Source organism: Lissotriton vulgaris, chromosome 1_1 (assembly GCF_964263255.1).
Source record: "Lissotriton vulgaris chromosome 1_1, aLisVul1.2, whole genome shotgun sequence".
NCBI classification, from domain to species: domain Eukaryota; kingdom Metazoa; phylum Chordata; class Amphibia; order Caudata; family Salamandridae; genus Lissotriton; species Lissotriton vulgaris.
In genome coordinates this window covers 1,662,712,790-1,662,735,651 of record NC_141685.1, presented here as the reverse complement: position 1 = coordinate 1,662,735,651, position 22,862 = coordinate 1,662,712,790, and the positions used below count along the sequence as shown (strand labels likewise).

At 48.3% G+C, this 22,862-nt stretch overlaps 1 protein-coding gene across 1 annotated transcript in view; it reads right to left on the bottom strand.

Moving 5' to 3' along the window:
* Window positions 1–352: 352 nt before the first annotated feature.
* The window catches only part of SMO (smoothened, frizzled class receptor), a 139,481-nt gene continuing 116,971 nt past the window's right edge, over window positions 353–22,862 (bottom strand). The window contains exon 12 of the mRNA XM_086918892.1: window positions 353–3,824. Coding sequence (XP_086775018.1) covers window positions 3,223–3,824 — 602 coding nt within the window. The 3' untranslated portion in view covers window positions 353–3,222. The remainder of the gene's footprint in view (window positions 3,825–22,862) is intronic.

The window sequence follows — 22,862 nt, the reverse complement described above, 5'->3', positions numbered from 1 at the left end:
TTTGTACCAGGGCCTCTAGGGCCGAGAAGCAGAGGCGTTATGACAATGGAAAGACAAAGGACCCCAATTGTGTGGTGAAGCTGCAACCCAGGAGATATCAACTAATCAAACGTAAAAGGGTCAATAGGTCCACCCAGCAGAAAGATGATGCTGTGGGGTACAAACCACATTTACATAGCCTATCATTGTGCTACTGTTTATATCCAGTATCCCTTAGCCTCATACCATCATTCCTCTGCAGAAGAAATGAGACTCCATCGATTCCCGAGAGCAGAAAGCAGCTCAGGGTTTTGTACCAAAACTTTAGTAAAGTCTGTGAAGCCATCAATTATATAACACCTGGAAAGCTATAGCAAGATATCAGTGACCTTTTTATTGATTTTTTTTACCAAGTATAAAAATACAAGAATTTGGTAACAGCTTTTTACGTTTCCCTCCAAAAACAGTATCACCTTGTTATTCTTGTGCGTGATGAACCAACTTCAACATAGCACACCTGAACAATGACATATAGAAATGGAACAAATAATTCAGAAATGAAAAACAAAAAAGTTCCAAGACCCTCAGTTGCATCAAGCCCTTTTGTAAGCCAATAAGGAAAGTTGGGTGTGGAGCTTCAAGAGGTACAAAATGCACTTCTACAATTGTTTCTGAGGGAACACCTACCTACCCAGCTGCCAAGTTAGATTAAGCATTCTCGCTGCTACTAGCAAGCCTGAACTTGTCGTTTGCTCCTCAGCCCATGTCATGCTGCTCTACCACCAGTACACATTTGACTCAAAAGATATGTTTTCTACACATCTCTTTGAGTCAGGTGGCAACAACATAACCCTCCCTGCGACTCTGAAAAAGTACATTGTAAGAAGCTTAAATATTTTACATGCTTGAGCATTGTGCACACATATGAATTCCAAGGAAAGAGAAGCTGTGATATCCTGGCAGGTATGGACCAGTTTATAACACACCATATCAAAATAAAGCTCCAGCGTTCACTGGACATTTCTCTAATCCCACTGCTATTTAAAGATCACAGTAGAGCATGCTTCAGGATTAAAAATGTAGATTTTGAAATATTCCACTTTAAGCCAAAGTGTCAAGCCTCAGGCCCAGCCTTTTCCAAGTGCAAAGATGACATTAGCCACGACTTGGATGAATGAAGCTGGGGGCTCCACAGGACGGGCTTCTTCTGATCTTGGATACTGCTGTCCTCTTAAGGGATGGATGCTAGACAATATTTTTTCGAAGTAAAATCAAGTGGCGTCTATCATAGCTTAGAGGGCATCTATAGAAAGATAAATAAGTGAAGAACAGCAGCTCGCGATCTATGCTAAAGCATATGATCTACAGCTCATATGCCTCAAACTTCAGAGTTTATCCAAACAAGGTCAACAACTTAAGGAGGTAAATGGGACCGAGGGCAGCATTAATCTGTCACCCTAAAACATGCGTAGGTTAATCCGAAAGTCATGCTAGGATCCTCTACACAAGCGAGCCGCTTCCAAGATATCCAACTATTAAATATTACATGGACAAATACCCTCCGTCACGTCTCAAAAAGCGTTGAAATACAATCAGGTGTCAAGAGTGAGAACAACACTTTTTGAAGTGAGGCGTGACACATGACCCTCTTGTAATTCTGGAAGTTCGTTCATGACGCGGGCTACCAAGACAAGTCAACCATGCGCAGCTAACCCCAAGCCTTTTATGGGGCAGAGTATTTTCTAGTATAATCTTGGAGCAGAAGAAGGCACTAAAGACACCCCTCTATAAACAACGGAGCACAAATCATCCCAGACTACACATTACAGCACCTCGCTGGGAAATGAGCAGCACGACTCTGTTCTCATCATAGATCACTCTTTCCGATCTCTTCTCCCCACAAATACAGGAGGGGCAGTGCAGGCGGTGGCTCCATGACAAATGCACACCAAGCACCTATTACCGTGGTGGCTTGGGGGTTCAATCCAGGAATGTCACCAGCACTCAAAAGCGTGTCTAGCAGTACAGACATTTTCACTCCTTAGATATCTTATATAAAGCAGGTCACACAAGTGTTCATCTGCTAATGCGATGGCCGAAAAACTCAATCCTAGCCATGTTTTAGGTCATGTGAAAACAGATTTAAAAGTGGAACTGCAGTAAAACAAATGTCGCAAACTAGACAAGGACTACTCCGTCAGGAAGTATCTGGTGCTTTTGACCACTTCATAGGACCAGACTATAGACTTTCACAAAAATCTGGGAATCTTGATTTGGCATCATCACCTGCTGTGATCCTGTAGGGAAAACACACATTTCTTGAACGGTTCTGCACGGGACAGGCATGCTTTGTTTTGTGTATCTGTAAAAGGTGGGGGTATCACAAGGTTTAGATCTACAAACGAGTGCAACAGCCCTACATGGACAAACCTAGGTGAAATAGGAAACAGCTTGGCAATGGTAGAATATTCTACTCACTACCTGCTTCCTGGGCCAGACTTCGCTCTTGCAGGTCCTCGCAGACTCGAAGCTTCTCCCAGTAAAGGTGATTAATACCCAATGGGCAGGGCTTGCTAAAGTTTCAAGGACTTTTCTTACTTTTTAGGCCTTTGAGAAATTGAATCAATCTAATAAGAAACCGCTCTGTAATTTTCAGAAACCTCTGACTGTTACGTAACAACCGCAGTACAAATTCCACATTGGTTTTGCTGCCGTTATATTTGTTGGGAGTACCTTCTCTCTACGTACCAAACAATAATTTCTAAATCAGTTTAAGCTTATTGGGCAATAAATAAATATCGGTCCATGAATTTACTATTTAAAAAAATGGCATGCCTACAAAACACTTTATCAAGCAAAAGCTTTGTTGTAGTTGTGAGATGTCTGATCTCAGCGCGGTACAGGTTAAGCTGCTGGACTTTATGCCAGAGATGAAACTGATGTAACTTCCTGTATTCTGTAAGAGTTGAGTAAAAAGAAACAAAAACAAGAGTCAAAAACCCATCAGGAGTGTGAATACTCCACAAAATGGTGCCAAGTTCAACAACATTTTCCAGCTCCCAGGAGAGGAGTCGCTCAGCTAAGGAATTTATGATGAAGTCTTCCAGCACTTTCAAGCTGTGTGCCTAAGCCCAGAGAACCGTGTGACCCGCACAACAGCATGTTGCAAAGGTCTGTGGCAATTCTCTGGCCAGTTGATTGTCTCACTGTAACACATCAATTACCGTACCCACCTCTTGATCACTAAAAGTCTGAGTCCGCGTCCATCAGCTCAGTGTCCACGAGGTTTGCTCTGGAGTGAATAGGGGCCATGCCCGCCCGTCGAACCGGAGTTCTTTCTCCGTAGTGGAAGCTCCCTGATGGCAGGGAGCTTGGCACCAGATCCATGCCGGAGTTTCGGTACGAACCATTGTAATGACTCTGGCGGGGGAGGAATCTAACATTGCTCCGGTGCTCCTCCTCCTGTGGCACCCTATCTGGGGCACATGAGTTTCCAATCAGATTTAATGTTGTGTATCTCTTGTAGCCTGGATCTCCGTCTATAGCGGATGGCATATACAGGCCTCTGTGCTCAGAGTAGGAGCCTGGCAGGACCTCCTCCATCCGCTGGGGATCACTGTTCTTCGACACCAAGCACTTCTGCTTCGGTAATTTTGGGAGCCGAGGAACAGCTGTAGAAGGCCATGCTGGATTGTAGCTCTTGTCTCCCCCCTCATCCATCGCTCCAAGGGGACGGACTTCCTTCTTACGTCGCCTTTTCTTTTTCTTCTTGAATCCTTGATATTGTAGCTCTGGGGGGATGCTGGAGTCTACAAGCCACATTTTAGCCCTTTCCTCTGGAGGCACTGAACAAACAGAAAAAAGCAATATTAGAGAATGTCAAAACCCAGATCTCGCACTCAACATTGAGCTCTTAACAAAGAAACGAATACCATTCAATCAGTAAAAAAATGAAATGCTCAGTCAACTCTTTAATCTTACAGGCAATCACCAAGTACACACTTCACTGCCACGAAAGATTCTGGTTTTAACTGTAGGCACCAGCTGTGCATACTATTACCTAAAGGACCAGAAAAAATTCAGAAAGTGTTAACAACTCACTTCCTCTTTGTGGTCTTTAGCCTCATTATCATTCCCTTATGCATATAGTTCCTATTATGCACCTCACCCTTGGCCCCAGACACATATTTAAAGCCTGCTTAAATCTATAGGTACTATAGCTATTCTTACAGGCCCACAAAGGGAGCATTCTGTGCCACCAGCTCTCAACCTACTGCCGCTATGCTGTGGACCTTGGAAATGCTGTTTTCAGAAAACGGATGGTGGTATGGATGATAGGTGTGTAGGCGCTGGAGGGATATTCACTCTGGATTATTTGTGAAAATAGTACTATTTGTGACGGTGCTACAGGGATGGGGAGAACCAACTGCCTCCCTATGACTCTGTGGTAGACCAACAGAACAATGCAATTAGGATACCCTAGCACACGTGATAATCAAGATACAATCTTTTCAGAAATTGGTACAATTGATGGATTATATCAATTCTTTTCTTCTCTTTAATCAGTCTTCCCGAAGTTCGGGTTTTCACGTTTTTCCAATCCAACGCGTGTTTCGTCGCTTCTTGTACAATTTAGAACATGAGACTTGTTCACGGCTGTACCTGTAGTCATTCTCGAGCACCCGGCGTGAGGACAGAGGAAGCAAGACAGGCGCCTGTCATCGTAGAATGAAGATTCTGGAAACCTGGCTATTGGCCATTGAATAATAATATTACCTGCACCTTTTGGAGACTTTGAAATTTTAAAACTCGCGCCACGGGACCATGTGGCCTGGAATTATTGCCATATGAGAGAAGTTATTAATGACTACACGTACAGCCGTGAAAAAGTCGCATGTTCTAAATTGCACAAGAGGCGACGAAACACGTGTTGGTTTGGCTTGGCAAAACGTGAAAACCCGAACTTCGGGAAGATTGATTAAAGAGAAGAAAAGAATTGATTTAATCCATCAATTGTGTTGTGTATTCTTATCAATTTCTGAAAAGATTGTATCTTGATTATCACGTGTGCTAGGGTATCCTAATGACCTTGGAAATGCTACAGGTGCTGCCTCTTACCTGAAAGCTAGGATGATTGTATATGCTGTACCTGGTATATGGGCTGGAAAAACACCCATCATTTTCAATGGTTACCGTTGCTGTCCTTTAGAAATGCTGGCTTTTCATTGGTGAATACACGTAGGAGTCCCTCCATTTGGAATTTTGTATCCTCCCATTAGGGCTGCCCCTCATACGCATGTTCTTACTGTTCATGTTATTTATACTTAGGGAGAAATTTTTTTTTGTGGGACTGCCTCTTTGCTTGTCAACTGCTCTGTTTACTAGTGCAGAGAAACTTCTGTCGCATCATTTGCTTGCCCTTGCTTTATATCCTGTGCCACGCCCTCACACCTCCCACAACACTTCTTTGGCTGCTTCATATCCCTTAATCTCCCTGTGCCTCCCCCTCCCACAACACTGCACCAGGCCTCCACCACCCCTCCGAGGGCACTACTGTTTTGTACTTTACAAATGCTTTTATTTAAATAGCGTGAGAAATTAAACAATATCACAGGACGTTGAGCCCAACAGCAGACTTGAACCGGGATCCCCAGTTGGCAGCTCTCAAGCTGCGCCATTGCCTTTGCCTAGTCATGTTGAAGGGTGCAGTACCATATGTGGCCAAAAGCGGTCCCAAGGCACACTTAGTGACAGCCTGTGGTACTGCACCATCACAACACTGTTTGTTTTTATGGTGGATCAGAACTGCCATTTTCACTCCAAGCGCTACGGCACCATTGCAGTGTACTACATAAAAAAACACAACTGAATTCTTTATTTTATTAAGGTGGGGAGGTCACATCTGCTGCATAGGTAAAAAAAACTAAAAAAACAGGTATTTATAATGCCAATTGCTCCAACTCCAACAAATGCGAGATCTATTGGAATGCATATTTTACTTCCATCCCAGCAACAGCAAGGGAGGAGCCTGGACAGCGAGTCTCAACTGGTTGCTTCAGAACTGTGTGAAGTAGCACTGTGGGAGAATGTTTTTTTTTTCATCTTATTTTTCAAGGTAAGCGGTAGCTCCTGCTCCCATAATTTCCCTATTTATTTTTGTTCCAAGGGGTGTTAATAGCATTATTGCAATTACCTGCAGGGCAATAATAGCTGTTAATTATCTGCAAGGAAGGTAATTCATAATCTTATTAGGCGGGTATTAATACAGATAAATCTCATGTCTGTTCACAATATCACATAACTATCACGTCAACGGTCTAGTCAGATGACTTTAGAAAATGCATCACCTCATCTAACACAACGTGACACCATATACCAATGTACTCAGAACTCTGCGTAACTGCTTACCATACACTAGCAGAGAAAGGCTGCACCTAATCTAGAATAATGGGGATTGAGTCATTTTCTCCCTCCAAAAATCGTGCAACTATACAAACATGCCCTCTTGTTCTTCTATACAAACAGGCCCTCTGGTGCTTCTTGTCATCCTCGGGGACATTCACACAGCAGACATGTGCACCATGCACACAATAATTGCACAAGCAGTCAATGGAGCACTCTTCAGCTACACTTTTCGGAAAGCTTAGTGACACTATTCAGAACAGACACCTCTACAAAGCAGACTGCGAGAAATTCCACACCTATGCATAAATGGGAAAACCCAAAAGCCCATAGCACTTACCAATGACTGATATGTGGTTCACAAATGCAAGTATAACAGCACTATTCATTAGCGTAAGAACTAAAGCCCTTGCGTGGCTTGCAAAGGTATGTCATTCTGCTCTTTGGGCACTGCAGGTAGCAGACCTGAGTGCAAAGAGAACTGAGGGTAGGCGTACCAACAGGGAACAAAGGTGAAGCCCAGTGCCCTGTGGGCAAGTTGTACCAAACCAATACAGTGGGCTGGTGTGGTTGAAGGATTTGCCCTCTTCCTATTGTTCGCTGTGCATGGCTACAGACCATGCCCAGCAAGATCAAAGGACACATGGCATCACTTAGGAGCACTCTCTCTGCTCAGTGAACACAGGGAATGGACTCTGGCCATTCCATCTGCGTATGCAGGCTATGTGCATTGAATGAAAGAGATAACTGAATACTGGAGCTTGTATGCAGTACTGGCAAAATAAGGCATGGCTTGTGGTTACTGTGTATTTGGGCACCATATGCCCCTGCTGGCTGGAACCGGCTTATACATAAAGTTTTCTGGGAATTTACTATGGTTCTTGGAGTCTTACTTTTTAGTGTATGTTAATTGTGGTGTGAATTAAAATATCTATAATAAAGTAAAGATCTCTGCTAGTTAGCGATATTTACTTTCTTAAGTAGATATATTTTGTAAATCAACAAAGACACAATGTACAGAATAATACACACAGGTTCTCATTCCAAGTGGCCTGGTGTTTGATTGCAATAATAATATCGGGGGAAACACTGATACCACCGCTGCTTTATTTCCCTTGTGCTTTAATACTTCAAGTTCTGCAGGTCTGAGTTAGATAACATGGAAATACCATGCATTTCCCCTGTCTGGGGCTGCAAAACGTGGAATTTTCATTTCTACCCCATGCTGATTTTTCCAGGCAGCTGAAATTTCTGTGGGAAACATTTCAAGGTGAGTGCAAATTTGAGTGTGAATTGTAATGCTGGCTCGAATCCAAAACTCTGTTTGAACCCTAGTTCGTTTTACTGGCTAATTCAGACGGAGGGCAAAAAAACAACACACAGTCTCTACCTATAACTGTTTTTTAATTACGACCCCTGTGATTAGTTCGTTCATGGTTTCCAGCTTCAACCCCTCTGTTTAGTATCCATTTCACCTCATAACTGAAAAAAGGGCTAGCATCAGAATTCTGGTTGACTTTTATGTGCTCTAGTTTGAGTGCATGCTAGTCGGATTATGTTTGCTTAAAATACATATCTCTGCATGGCCAGTTAGAGGTCTTAAACTCGCAGAGTCACTCTATTTTGCACACAAATATTGTACAGTGCAAATAAGACATAAAGAAGAAAACTAGTGGTCTTTAACTGGAAAAGAAAGAGTTATAAATTATAAGATAATCAACACCTATGACAGGGACAATGTTACTGACCCAGTAAGCATCTGTTCTTGGCATGTAGAGCTGTACAGCCACATGCTGTGCATAGCTCGCCATCTAGTGTTGGGTCCGGATATTTGCACTTGTTTTTCTTCGAAGAAGTCTTTCCAGTGACGAGGAAGGCAACTCCTCCTTTCGATGATAGTGTGCATGGTCATTGACTCCATTGTTAGATTGTTTGCCCCAGAGGGTGAGAATGGAGTAGTAGTAAAGAATAAGAAGGTCCATGCGTATGTATAGAAATGAAATAGAGAGCTGCAGCAGCTACAGGTATCCGGGGAGGCGGGTGGGCGCATGTGGCTCTACATGCCAAGAACAGATGCTTACTGGGTAAGTAACATTATCCGTTCGAGGCATGCGAGCTATAGATCACATGCTGTGCATAGATTACATAGCAGTATTCTCCCAAAGCGGTGGCTAACCTGTAGCTGTTGGAGCCGTCTGAAATAGTGTTTTAAGTACTGCTTGATCCATATTGGCTTGCTGTCTTGCTGACACATCCACACAATTATGTTTAGTGAATGTGTGCGGTGTAGACCATGTTGCAGCTTTGCAACTGTCAACAATAGGAATGTTTCCTAAAAAAGGCATAATGGCCCCTACCTTATGAGTGGAATGTGCCCCAGGGGGTACAGTTAGCGTTCTTTTTGCTTTTGCATTGCAGGTTTTAATGCATTTAACAATCCATCTTGCAATACCTGATTTTGAGGTAGTATTGCCTTTGTGTGGTGGCGCAAAAGCAAAAAAGAGTTGTTTTGTTTTATGAAAAGATTTTGTCCTTTCAGTGTAATACAAGAGTGCTGTTCTAAAATCTAAGGTGTGTAGAGCTCTTTCTGTAACTGAATTAGGTTGAGGAAAGACTACGGGTAATTCTACCGACTGATTTATGTGAAATACAGATATGACCTTAGGTAAAAAAATTAGGATTAGTACGAAGAACCACTTTGTCTTTGTGTAGTTGGAAAAATGGTTCTTGTATGGTTAATGCCTTTAATTTACTCATTCTCCTTAATCATGTGATTGCAATGAGGAAAGCTGTTTTCCAAGAGAGGAAGGAGTAGTTTCTGTCCTGTAACTCCAGTTCTGTAGTAGGGGTATCTCTGTTATAGTCATAATCTAGTGAATAGTCCCGCTCATGTGCGTGGACCCCGGAGCAATCAAAAATAATCTCTTAAATTTTCAAAAATTGCAGAACTGCAAAGACACTTAAAAGAGAATTTAAAGACAGATAATGCAGCCTATATCCACAGGCTAAACTGTCCAGTACTTCAACTAGAAATTCCACCAAAAATCCACACAAACAGCACAGCCTGCCCAGTTTCCTCCACAGAGAAACTTGCCTCTACCAGCAAAAGCCTCTGGAAGGATAGAGAGGAAGGAATGGACAGACAAGCCCCATAGGCTGCCATTATGTGGCTCAAACAGGATACTGTGCCTTTAAGAGAACTCTCCAGAACTTCTCCCAGTATCCCAGAATGCACAGCAGGTCCCTTTTACTTTCAGTTCTTTTTGAAGGCATAACACGCCAGACCTGTACCATTCCTTACATGAATATTTTTCTCCACCGGGGAGGAATGCGGGCGCTTTTGACTATAACAGAGATACCCCTACTACAGAACTGGAGTTACAGGACAGAAACTACTCCTTCTGTAGTAGGGGATCTCTGTGTATAGTCATAATCTAGTGAATAGAATGGCAAGCCCATCCCCACACCAAAGCGGCGGTGGAGAATAAAGAAATAACCCCACAACTGTGCGAACAGATTTTGCAGTGAAGCCTACCCAACCTGAGCGTCTGTCCTGGCATTAGTGTCCAGACAGTAATGCTTAGCAGAGGTATGGACCGACTTCCAAGTGGCCGCCTTGCAGATTTCTGCAATTGGAACATTACGTAGCAAAGCAGTGGTGGCAGCTTTGCCCCTGGTGGAATTAGCCTTAGGTTTACCAACTAAGGTCTTATTAGCCTTTTTTGATAACACAATTGTATACAGGACACAATCCACCTAGAAAGGGACTTTTTGGAGATAGCAAGACCGGTCCTGACTGATCCATAATTGATAAACAATTGGTCTGACCTACGAATATCTTTGGTTTTATCCAGATAAAATTTCAACACCCTCCTAACATCTAGGGAATGTAGAGGCCTTTCCGCTGGAGATGAAGGATTCTGAAAAAACGTAGACAAAGGTATGGTCTGGATGACATGAAAATCAGAAATAACTTTGGGAAGACATTTAGGGTGAGTGCGCATAACAACCGTAGCAGCATGAAATACAGTATAAGGTTCTTGACAACACAACGCCTGAATTTCACTCACCCTGCGGGCCGATGTGATGGCCACGAGGAACGCCGCTTTCCAGGACAGGTGCTGCAAAGAAGCCTTATGAATAGGTTCAAAAGGCCCCTTCATCAATCTGGACAGCACCACATTCAATTCCCATGAAGGCAAAGGAAGTCGGACAGGAGGGAATACTTTCTTCAAGCCTTCCAAAAAATCTTTGATCACAGGGATCTGGAAGAAGGAAGTCTGTGAAGGGAATTTCCTGTAGGCAGTCAGTGCAGCGAGATGAACCTTAATGAAATGGAAATTAAGGCTAGACTGCGCCAAATGTAGAAGATAAGGAAGGATGACATCCTCCTTACACGTCGTAGGGTCATAGTTCTTGGACTTGCACAAGATGCAGAATCTCTCCCACTTGTAAGCATAGGAAGTCCTAGTGGAAGGTCGCTTAGCCTTCTTCAGTATGTCCATACAATCTTCTGGTAAATTCAAATGGCCATATTGCACTATCTCAGGAGCCATGCCGCCAAACTCAAAGACGAGAGGTTCGGGTGCACCGTTTGCCCCGCGAACTTCGTGAGAAGGTCCGGCCTGCACGGCAGCTGTATGTGAGGAAGGAGAGACCGGTGAAGCAGGTCCGTGAACCACCACTGTCTGGGCCATTCCGGGGCAATCAATATCTTCCACGCCCTGGACCGGGACAGCTTGATGAGCACAGCCGGAATCAGGGGAATGGGTGGAAAAGCGTACAAAAAGCTGTTCGACCAGTCGATCCATAGGGCATTCCCCAACGTCCCCTGTTGGTAGTACCTGGATGCAAAGTCTCAGCATTTGCTGTTTTTGGCGGTGGCGAACAGATCTACGTCTGGAGTCCCCCACCTTGCGAAGACTTCTCCTAGCACTTCGTCGTTTATGACCCATTCGTGGTTTTACTGAATCAGTCTGCTCAGTGCGTCCGCCTGAACAATCTGCACACCTGGCAGATGGGTAGCCGTTATCGTCAGTCCTCTGGCCACAAGCCAGTGCCAGATCGCCTGCGCCTCCTGCGACAGAGTGCGCGATCTCGAGCCCCCCTGCTTGTTGAGGTAATACATTGTGGTCGTATTGTCCGTCTGTACAAGCAGAGAGTTGGTCTGAAAGGACGGATGAAAGGCCTTCAGCGCCAACTGAACAGCTCTGAGTTCCAGGAAATTGATGTGGTACGTGGACTCAGTCGGAGACCACGTCCCTTGAATCTGTAAGTCTCCGGAGTGCGCTCCCCAGTCGTGGAGAGACGCATCCGTTAGATCGTCTGTGTGGGAATGTCCTTGTGGAAGGGAACCCCTCTGAGGAGATTCTCCGCTGAACACCACCACTTCAGAGACTGAAGAGCATGCAGAGACAGTCGTATCGTGTCGTCCCAAGAACCAGTCCTCTGATCCCACTGATCCTCCAAGCACTCCTGCAAGGGTCTCATGTGCAGCCGTGTGTGAGGCGTGAGGAAGATACAAGAGGCCATTGACCCCAGTAGAGAAGACACCGTCCTCACTGTTGTAGATGGAGCGGTCATAAGAGCGTGAGCCTTCCGAAGGAGTGATAACTGCCGCTCCTCCGAAGGAGACACGCTTGCTGACAGCGTATTGATGGAGGCTCCCAAGTACTGTATGCATTGGACCGGAGTCGGGACAGACTTAGACATGTTGATGTGCAACCCCAGCTTGTTCAATAGAACGCACGTCTTCTGGAAGTGTGCTTGAGCTTCCGGGAAGGAGGAGGCCTTGATCAACCAGTCGTCCAGGTACGGGTAGACAAACACCTTGTTCTTCCGCAGGTGTGCGGCTACTACTGCAATGCGCTTCGAGAACGTCCTGGGCGCAGACTTCAGCCCGAATCGCAGCACTGTGTATTGATCATGAATGGCGCCGACTTGGAACCGCAGGAACTTCCTGTGTTTCTGTGCAATGGGCACATGAAAGTACACATCCTGTAGGTCTATAGCACAAAGCCAGTATCCCTGTTGCAGCTGAGGGTAAATCTGCTGCAACGCCACATGCGAAATCTCCCTCTGCGAATCCACTTGTTTGCTTGCCGCAAGTCCAGAATGGGCCCAAACTCGTTCTTGTCCTTCTTGCAAACCAGAAAGAACCGTGAGTACAGACCTCTTCCCCTTTGAGGCCGAGGTACGTCTTTTATAGCCCTTTTCCTTAATAGGATGTCGGCCTCTGCCTGGAGCTCTCGCAGCTGAAACTGCGAGCTCACCGGCGGAATAGCTGGAGGCGGGCTGGTGAACCGAAGACTGTATCCATTGCAAACAATATTCAGCACCCACTTGTCCAGAGTAATTTTTCTCCACTCTGCCAGAAAAATTTGAACGCTTCCCCCCACCGGAGTGGGTAACGGATGTAGGGGAAGTAATCGCTCAGGGCCTAGACCCAGCCGGGCCTTTGGTCGCTGCTGCGGACTGTTGTCCTCCTCTGCCCTTCTGGAAGGGCTTCCGGAACGGCTGCTGTTGTTGTTGCTGCTGTCCCGAAGTCTGCCCTCGCCCTCTGCCTGAAGCTCCGAACCGTCTCTGGAACAGGCGGTGGTTCTTTTTCTTCTCAGGCTTCTCTAACCCGACAGCCGTCAAGGTTTCGGCTTCTGCTTTCATACGGGCCGTTTCATTGTCCGCATGCTTGCCGAACAGAGTTTCCCCCGAGAAAGGCAGGTTGGCCACCTGCTGTTGTGCCTCCGGCTTGAGTGAGGCGAGGCGAAGCCAAGCGTGACGCCGTTGGTTGATGCCATAGCAGTATCCATGCGCCGCCAGGAGAGATACATCAGCAGCCGCGCTTATGATCTGGTTCGACACCAGCATCCCCTCATTTAATATCTCCAGAAAGTCCTCTTTCTTGTCACGAGGAAGGAGCTCAGCGTACAGCTGGAGGGTCTCCCATAGGGCACGATCGTATCGCCCCAGCAGAGCCCCAGCACTTGCAGCCTTCATGGTGGTAGCTGCTGTGCCACAGATGTTTCTGCCCGCCGAGTCCAGCCAAAGGTTGTCCTTATCAGGCGGTACTGTCGAAGAAGGAGTGGTGGCATGATGCTTCTTAGCCGCTGCCACAATGACGGAGTCTGGTGTCAGGTCCATTCGAAGAAAAGCGGGTCAGATTCCGGAGCCCGGTATTTCTTGAGGAGCCTGGAGGGAGCTGCCTTCGTCACCGCCGGAGTGAGAAACAACTCCGTGGCGGGCTGTACCAATCTGGGTACCAACGGCAGCAGCGGTCGAGACAGATGCTTCTGGTGGAGCGTCTCGAAGATCACGGACGTCGTAGGTGTTGGCACCGTCACCGTGATCCCTAGCTTAGCCGCACCCCTCAACAGCACTTCCTGGAAAGAGACGATGTCATCAACGGGCGACACCCTCGTCCCTGGAGACTCCGACAGCGTCGGTGAATATTCCCTGGTGGACGAACCCGTGCGGGATCTGGATCGAGATGACGACCGGCCCGGCTCCGCGATTTCCCTCTCCGGCCGGAGCGCGATCTTCTCGGCCTCGCAGGAGCAGGCGACGGCGGCCTGGCCGGGAGCCTCGGCTGAGGGGGTCCCCTTAGGCGGCGTTGGATATCGTGGCAACGAGGCCGTCTGGGGTGGAGCCACAGGTGGAGGAACGGAAGGAAGAGGCGGTGGCGGAAGTTGAGGTGGCGGTGACTGACGAGAAGCCAGCCCATGAGGCTGGTGGTGGAGTTGGAAGCGGAGTGGGGTTCCGCGGAGGCGGACACTTTGGCAAAGGAGGAGGGGTAGGCGACCGAGGTTTAGTACACCGACCCCGGTGACTTTGTCTTCTTCCTTGGCGACGATGGCGGACCAATCGGCGACCTCCTAGCGTCAGGACTCCTCCTGCGCTTCCTTGGCGTCAAAGAACACCGCCTAGACGTCGAGGAACGCCTTCTCGACGCTGACCGGTGGCGCCTCCTCGACGGTGAATGCCTCCTCGGCGGCGAGGATCCCCTCGACGCTGATCTTCTCCTCCTCGCCGACGGCGAAGTCGCCTCGACGGCGAGCGCAGACGCTGGGCCTTTTCTTGACGTCGATGACTCGACGAGGACGTAGACGATGTTGACGACGATGCCGTCGACGATGGTCTGTTCAGCTCCCTTGACGTCGAGCGTCGGCGCCGCTTCTCCCCAGAGCCCCGGGGAGATGGGGAACAGAATGCTGTCATCCCCCTCGATGCCGTAGTTGATGCAATCAACGCTGGCGGAGTTTGGGGACGCTTGCTGGACTTCCTGCCCCTGGGGAGCCCCCCAGAGGCCTCAGCATGGGCAGATGAAGCATGCCCTGACCCACCTTGTGCCTTCTGACGTCTGTCCTCGCGGCCTTGGAGCCTGATCTTCATCCTCTCTCTCAGGGTCCTGGCTGAGAAGGTTTGGCAGATGTCACATTCCTCTGGGACATGAGAGGAGGGAAGGCAGACGATGCACACTCCATGTGGGTCGGATTTGGCCTTCTTCCTATCACACTCTGGGCAATTGTCAAATAAGCCTGGCATTTTGACAATACAGGGCACCCACAGGGAAGAAAAAGGCTTAGTACTTAATAACAAGCATTTACAATGCAATGGTCTCGGCATTATTAAAGGTAGAGCTATTGTCATTGCTTATGCCTTTTTTTGTTTAATCATAAATAAATGGCATTGTCATTTACAATGCCAATATCTTAATCGCTCGCATATGCATGACCTATTGCATTTACACCCACACAGAGCCATACACACACACACATACAGAGCCACCCACACAGAGCCATACACACACACACATACAGAGCCACCCACACAGAGTCATTCATATAGAGCCACTCACACACAAAGAGCCACCTACACAGAGCCACCCACACATAGAGCCTCCTACAAAAAAAGCTATCTACACAGAAGGAAAAATTAAGATGGGCAGAAAGAAAGACAAGAATGGAAGGGGAAAGGAATTGTGAAAGGAAGGAAACTTCGAAACAAAGAAGGAAGAAATGGTGAAGGATGGATGGACTTTAGAATGAACCAATTGAAGTGATGGATGGAGCAATGGAACGATGATTAGCAGAGTGAATTGAGGATTGGTGGAAGGATAGGTGATGGGCTAGTGACTGGATCAATGGCTAAAAAGATAAATGGATGCATGCATATACTGACAAGTGGATGGGCAATGAAGGAAACATGCAAATGTGGATGAATAAAGGGTGAACCTGAGAACCGATGGATGGATGTGTGGATGGATACGTGAAAGGAAGGACGACGAAAGGGTATAGGAAACTGTTCTAGGGAGTATGGGCTGTGTCCCTTGGTGTTATTTAAGATATGGTTCAAGGTGGGAGCTATTTTACTGTTATTCCTACTCACAGCTGTTTCAAAGTCTATGAAATGCTGCAATACAGAGCTTCAATGGACGGACCACAGCTGCGTCCACTTCACCTTCAAGAGAACGACGACCCACCAACACCAGCAACAGGCCGCCCACAGAAGCTGGAACAAGATCACAGCAGACCAGCTCGCCACCTCCCTGAGCCAGCACCCTCCTGCCAGCTCAGCGAACCCCAGCCAGGCCGCCGACAACCTCACGAAGTGGATCAGCAACTGCGCGGACGAACTCGCCCCACTGAGGACCCCGCCTAGCAGACCCGGTAGCAAGAAGGCGCCATGTTTCACCGACGAACTCAAGAGCTCCAAGAAGAACTGCCGAGCCCTCGAGAAAGTCTGGAGAAAGGAACCAACACCGGACAACAGGACCTCCTTCAAACTTGCCACCCGGAAACACCACCAGCTGATCCGCGCCGCCAAGAAAACAGCATTCAAGGACCGGTTGGACAACAACGCACACAACTGCAAGGAACTCTTCAACATCGTGAAAGAGCTCTCCAACCCCAGCGCAGGAAACAACGACATCACCCCATCGCAAGACCTCTGCAACTCCCTCGCTTCATACTTCCACAACAAGATCGCGGACATACACAACAGCTTCTACAACCAACCAACGAACACCATGACCGACCAACCACCCCCCACCACCACCCTCCACGCCTGGACCCCGATCAGCACCGAAGACACCATCCGCACGATGAACTCCATCCACTCCGGATCACCGACCGACCCCTGCCCTCACCACGTCTTCAACAAGGCCGACGCTGTCATCGCACCCCACCTGCGAGACATAATCAACACATCCTTCGACACCACCATCTTCCCTGAGAGCTGGAAACACGCCGAACTCAGCGCTCTACTCAAGAAACCAACAGCGGACCCCACCGACCTCAAGAACTACCGCCCCATCTCGCTCCTCCCGTTTCCAGCCAAAGTCATCGAGAAGACCGTCAACAAGCAGATGGCCGCCTTCCTCGAGACGAACGGATCCCTCGACCCCTCACAGTCCGGCTTCCGTGCCAATCACAGCACCGAGACCGCCCTCATCGCCGCCACCGATGACATCCGAGCCCTGATGGACAATGGAGAAACAGCGGCCCTCATCCTCCTAGACCTCTCCGCGGCATTCGACACGGTCTGCCACCGCACCCTAGTACGGCGCCTCAGCAACATCGGAATCCAGGACAAGGCGCTGGAATGGATCATCTCCTTCCTCGACGGAAGAACACAGAGAGTCCGCCTACCACCGTTCAAGTCAGAGGCCTCCGAAGTCATCTGCGGCGTCCCTCAAGGATCATCTCTGAGCCCCACCCTCTTCAACGTCTACATGAGCCCCCTCGCGGCCATCGTACGCAAACACAACCTCAGCATAATCTCCTACGCCGACGACACCCAGCTGATCCTCTCCCTGACCAACGACCCCACCGCCGCCAGAGCCAACCTGCACGAAGGGATGAAAGAGGTAGCCGAGTGGATGACGACCAGCCGCCTGAAACTGAACTCGGACAAGACGGAGGTCCTCATCCTGGGCCCCTCACCCTCCGCCTGGGACGACTCCTGGTGGCCTCCCGCCCTGGGCACCGCACCCAAACCGACAGACCATGCACGCAACCTGGGCTTCATCCTGGACTCCTCCCTCTCCATGACCAGGCAAGTCAACAACGTCTCCTCGGCGTGCTTCAACATCCTACGCATGCTACGGAAGATCTTCTGGTGGATCCCCACCGAGACCAGGAAGACCGTCACCCAGGCCCTCGTCACCAGCCGACTGGACTACGGCAACGCCCTCTACGCCGGTACCACCGCCAAGCTGCAGAAGAGACTCCAGCGGATCCAGAACGCCTCAGCCAGACTCATCCTCGACATCCCACGAACCAGCCACATCTCCGGACATCTGAGAGACCTTCACTGGCTCCCCGTCAACAAAAGAATCACCTTCCGCCTCCTCACCCACGCACACAAAGCCCTACACGACCAAGGCCCGAGCTACCTCAACAGCCGGGTCAACTTCTACGCTCCCAAACGCCACCTCCGATCAGCCAACCACGCCCTCGCCGCCGTCCCCCGCATCCGAAGAGCGACTACAGGAGGAAGGTCCTTCTCCTACCTGGCCGCCAAGACCTGGAACTCCCTCCCTCCCGACCTGCGCCTGACCCAAGACCACCTCTCCTTCAGGAAGAAGCTGAAGACCTGGCTGTTCGAGCAGTAGCGGCACCTCCCCCAACCCCCCCCCCCCCCCAGCGCCTTGAGACCCTACGGGTATGTAGCGCGCTTTATAAGTGTCATTGATTGATTGATTGATTCAAGGAGCGCTGTCCTGCACTCCCGAATTTTCATCTGTTGACAAAGTTTGATTTGTTTCCCCTGAATGTTTTGTCAATCTTTGTATTGCTAAATTAAAATCAACAACAATTATGTGCACAGATTAGCAAATCTATAAATATGCACTTCAATAAAGCAATCTAGAAGAGTGGCTCCAACTAGCATAGAGAGGAATAAAATAAGATACAAGAGCGCATAAACATTAATGACACCATCTACAATGTGGTTTCCACTGGAATACAATCTGTCAAATGCAAGCGATTCTGAGAGGGGTAAGAATGTGGAGATTATTAAGCTGTAAAGTCAATCCCGGCTGTGGAGCACGCTACCTTCTTTTTCAAGCGGGGCAGGAACACGAAGAAGCAGAGCAGGGTCCCCGCGACGACTCCGACCACCACTCCCACGACGGCCGCCATCAACCCGGGAGCCACCTGCAGCGACTCCACGGACACCCGCAGCACCACATCGCTCAAGCACGAATCAGCCATCACAGCCGGAGCTGGGATAGAACGAGCCCTGCTCTCCTAGGCTGCCTCTGCGGGGATGTTCCCCGTATTTGACCGGGCAGCTGGCTTCACCCCCATTTTGCTGGTGGATTCTTCCTTTAAACGATACATAAACAAAGTATCCGCTGTGCTCTATAAGAGGCGGGTTGCTACCTAATATCTGCCCTGTATTTACAAAGCATTGAAAGTTTCTGAAGTGCTCGCCTGGCAACAGTTACTCTGAGCAAATCTGGGACTGATATGAAAAGAACAGCTGGTAGGGATTCTGGGACATTGAGTTTCTAATAGTTTTCCACAACCATTCACTATACTTAAAAGGTACCTCTTTAAAGTCCGCAAACAGAGATGGGGAGATGGATGAAGAACATGTGACCATATTTAGTTTCAAAATGCAAGTTTGGACCGGCACTCAAGGAGAGGATTAGAGACAAATTAAAATTAGGATGTAGTAGAGAAAAAGTGTCAGGAGTCGTGGTTAATGATCTATTCCTCTCTGAACAAGGAGCTATTAACGGCAAAGAAAATGTTATATTTGTGTGCGCGCACTGATTAAACTAGACACAAGAAGATCAACGAGGTTGGAGTGACAAGTGCTGAAAGTGCTGTTGTCTCCCTACCCGTGGAATTGTAAAGGACCGCTGATGCCAAATATTGCAACCAGTGGTCTATCAGAGAGGGCCCAAAAGCAGTCCACGCATCATGTTGAGGATAGATTAGATTCTCCAGTATGTCTCCTGTAGCCTTCTCACCCACCCCAGACTTTCGTCCACTTCCCTGGGGACATAAGTTTATTTGTTGTGGTATATTTATTGTTAATTATTGTTATATGTATTCATTTATAAAGCGCTTGGTAACTAAAAGTGCATCACGTCGGTGAGGCGATTCTATAAGGGGCTTACGAAGTGAGATAGACGCTTTTTACGTTGATATTATTCCTTCTCTAATCAATCAATCAATCAGAGCATTTATATAGCGCGCTACTCACCCGGAGGGTCTCAAGGCGCTTGGGGAGGGGGGTCCGCTACTGCTCGAACAGCCAGGTCTTGAGCTGCTTCCTGAAGGCGAGGTGGTCCTGGGTCAGGCGGAGGTGGGTCGGGAGGGAGTTCCAGGTCTTGGCGGCGAGGTAGGAGAAGGACCTTCCCCCTGTGGTAGCTCTTCGTATGCGGGGGACGGCGGCGAGGGCATGGCGAAGGAACAGAAGGTACGAGGTGAGTGGCAACATAACTCGTCACAGGAGTTACACAATAGCTGCTTTCACCCGCTTTTGCCCTTTTGGCATAATTTCAAACTCGCCAATATGCAACAGGCTTTTCGATGCGCAAGGTGCAACTGGTCCTGGTGGCCCTCAAACTACATTTTCACTCTATCAATTACATGAATCAATGCGGAAAAAATGGGAAAGTATTGTTGCGTTTTCGCAGTTATCTTGTCTCTTATGTAGCTATAAAGTTGATCTTACCGACACCTCTGTTTTATTGTGGGAGCCCGGAAGGACCCGTTCTGGTAATGCTTTGCCGCAAAATACCAACATGGTGAGGACTGGGCTGTTGGACTATTATGGACACGGCGTGCACAATGATCTATATTGCCCATGCATTACAATACAATGTCTCTTTAAGTTACACGGTTACAGGTACCTGCTACCAAAATGGCCCCCGCGTCAGTACGGACGGATAGTTGTCAAATTTCTGATACAAGAAGATGGGCCTTTGGGACACAGACAGTGAAAACTTGAGACAAAGACAGTATAGAACACCGGCAGCAAACCCTCAATTCAGAGCTAACGACAGCCGCAGTGTCTGCTGCGGGCGCTGCACAGACATGACTGCACAACATTATACTCCAGTGGTCGCTGATGATTTGGTTATGTGAACAACTGGCACAGGGAGTCATGGTCGCCTATCATGAAAAAGGCCACGAGGGACAAAGCTAATTTACTAGATTAAAATGGAGCAAAATGAACCAGATCTCAATATGCAAAAGTAAGTCTGAACAAATGTAACTGATTCATGTAAGGAGGACACTTGATAGTGTTTTCTGACAGAGATCAGAAAATCTGCTTGAATCATTTATACTTACGCCTTCTATTGAGTAGGTAAAAGATCGGCATTGTGAGATACATTCAGAGTAAAGTGTATTGAAGGTGGATAGAGTTTCTAGAAGCTTGTGCAGCAACACCTCGACATTACATCATGAATGGCTCCCTCCCATCTAGAGAGCTTCGCAGCACAGCTTTGATAACACGTGGGGGGAGGGGCACAGAGTTTTCATACCTAACTGGAGAACACAACCGTTCAACATGAGATAGTGCTTAATTTATGCCGGTGCTTTCATATGGTGGGCACCGGCACTCATTTTAGGGAACAGAGGCGTATTTTTCATCATCAGTCTTTGACGCAGAGCAAGTGAGAACGAGGCATATGTAGAGGAGAAAGAATCAAAAACAGAAGAGTAAAAGAAGGCGGCATGGATGGAAAATAACCTGCTAGAGCCAAGAACTGTATAACGGTGCGGAAAAGGAAGTAGGAGACGTGAGCCTGGAGGTTCGTAGCACCTGGGACAGGCTCATAGGGATAGCGCTGAGACGCTACGTGCAGTATTATTATCACAAATTAAACATTGCATGAGAGGCCGTGGCAACCGCAGCTGCCCTCAACGCTTCGTTAGGCACCTTACAAATGCTCACAGCGAGCTGCAAGTGGCCTTCTCACGCAGCACTGCTGAGGTGTTACTGAGTGCCAGGAAGCAGTATGGCGGCAATTCCCGAGCCCCACAGACATCCGAGGGAGGAAAGCCGCAGTTTCCACTCTTTGAAATGTGAAAAACACTTTATCTATCAGTCATTTGTGCGCAAATTTTATTAATCGGCTTTGCGTTTCTTTTTGCGGGAAAATGGGTGATCCGAGGCTCTCACCTTGACTCTCGGAAAACTAAAAGTGAGTCATTATTTCAAAAACAAGTGGTGACGTTAGTTACATGTCCGCGGATCCGCGCTGCTGCTTTCAATGTTCGTCACACAATGCAGCGGCAGGTAGTGCCACGCGTTAGGGGCGGGGGTAGGGGTGCAGACCACAGTGTAAGAGAACAGTCACCGCCAACCAACCCCATCCATCGCAGGCATGGTCTCTCCTTCCTCGCAATTTTGCACGAATTCCACACCAGGCTGGCTCGGGATCCAGGTTAGCAGCGAAGCATCGGACGCGGGTGGCGCTCTGCCCCGTTGCTCTGCATAATGCCGGGCTCTGCCCGCTGCCATGCACAGCTCCGCTCGCAGGCTGCGCCGGTGCCCGGGCTGAAGGCGGGCGGACACTGCGCCTGCGTCACTTGAAGCTGCTGGAGCGGGGGGGCAGATAGAAGCGGGATGCAGCAGAGGTAGAGGCGACCACTGGAGCTCAGGGCACCGAAACGACCTGGGCGGCTTCCTGCACGGGTCAGAAAGTCTCGCAGCATCGGGCAGTCACACTAATCCCCGGCAGAAAACAACCGGCTGCAAAAGTCAACCGCGGCGAGCACTCCTCATCCATGCTGCAGTCAAGACAAGAAAAAATGGCGGCCGCAAAGCGCTGAAGAATTTCGGATTCGGGGCGTGGTTTTGCTGTCCTGAGTGACGGACGACGTCACTGTCTAAAGAACAGCAAAACTTACGCCCCCGAATCCGAAAAAGACAGAGATTCTTTGGAGGGACAGCTCTCTCCTCCAATGGCTGGCCTCCGTTTAGGAAGCCAGCCAATGGAGGAGAGACAGGGCAGGGAGGCGGGTTCCAAAGCGCTACTAAAGAAAATTAATTCTCCGACCCGACTGCGCAAGCGCAGCCTTTAGGTCAGAGACCTAAAATGCACTACACACAAGAAAAAGTGAAAAAATCATCAAATAAACCCTTGAAAGGGAGAGCTCAATGCTCCAGGGTCCTGCTTACAGGAGCCGGAAAAAAGAACTGAAAGTAAAAGGGACCTGCTGTGCATTCTAGGATACTGGGAGAAGTTCTGGAGAGTTCTCTTAAAGGCACAGTATCCTGTTTGAGCCACATAATGGCATCCTGTGGGGCTTGTCTGTCCATTCCTTCCTCTCTATCATTCCAGAGGCTTTTGCTGGTAGAGGCAAGTTTCTCTGTGGAGGAAACTGGGCAGGCTGTGCTGTTTGTGTGGATTTTTGGTGGAATTTCTAGTTTAAGTACTGGACAGTGTAGCCTGTGGATATAGGCTGCATTATCTGTCTTTAAATTCTCTCTTAAGTGTCTTTGCAGTTCTGCAATTT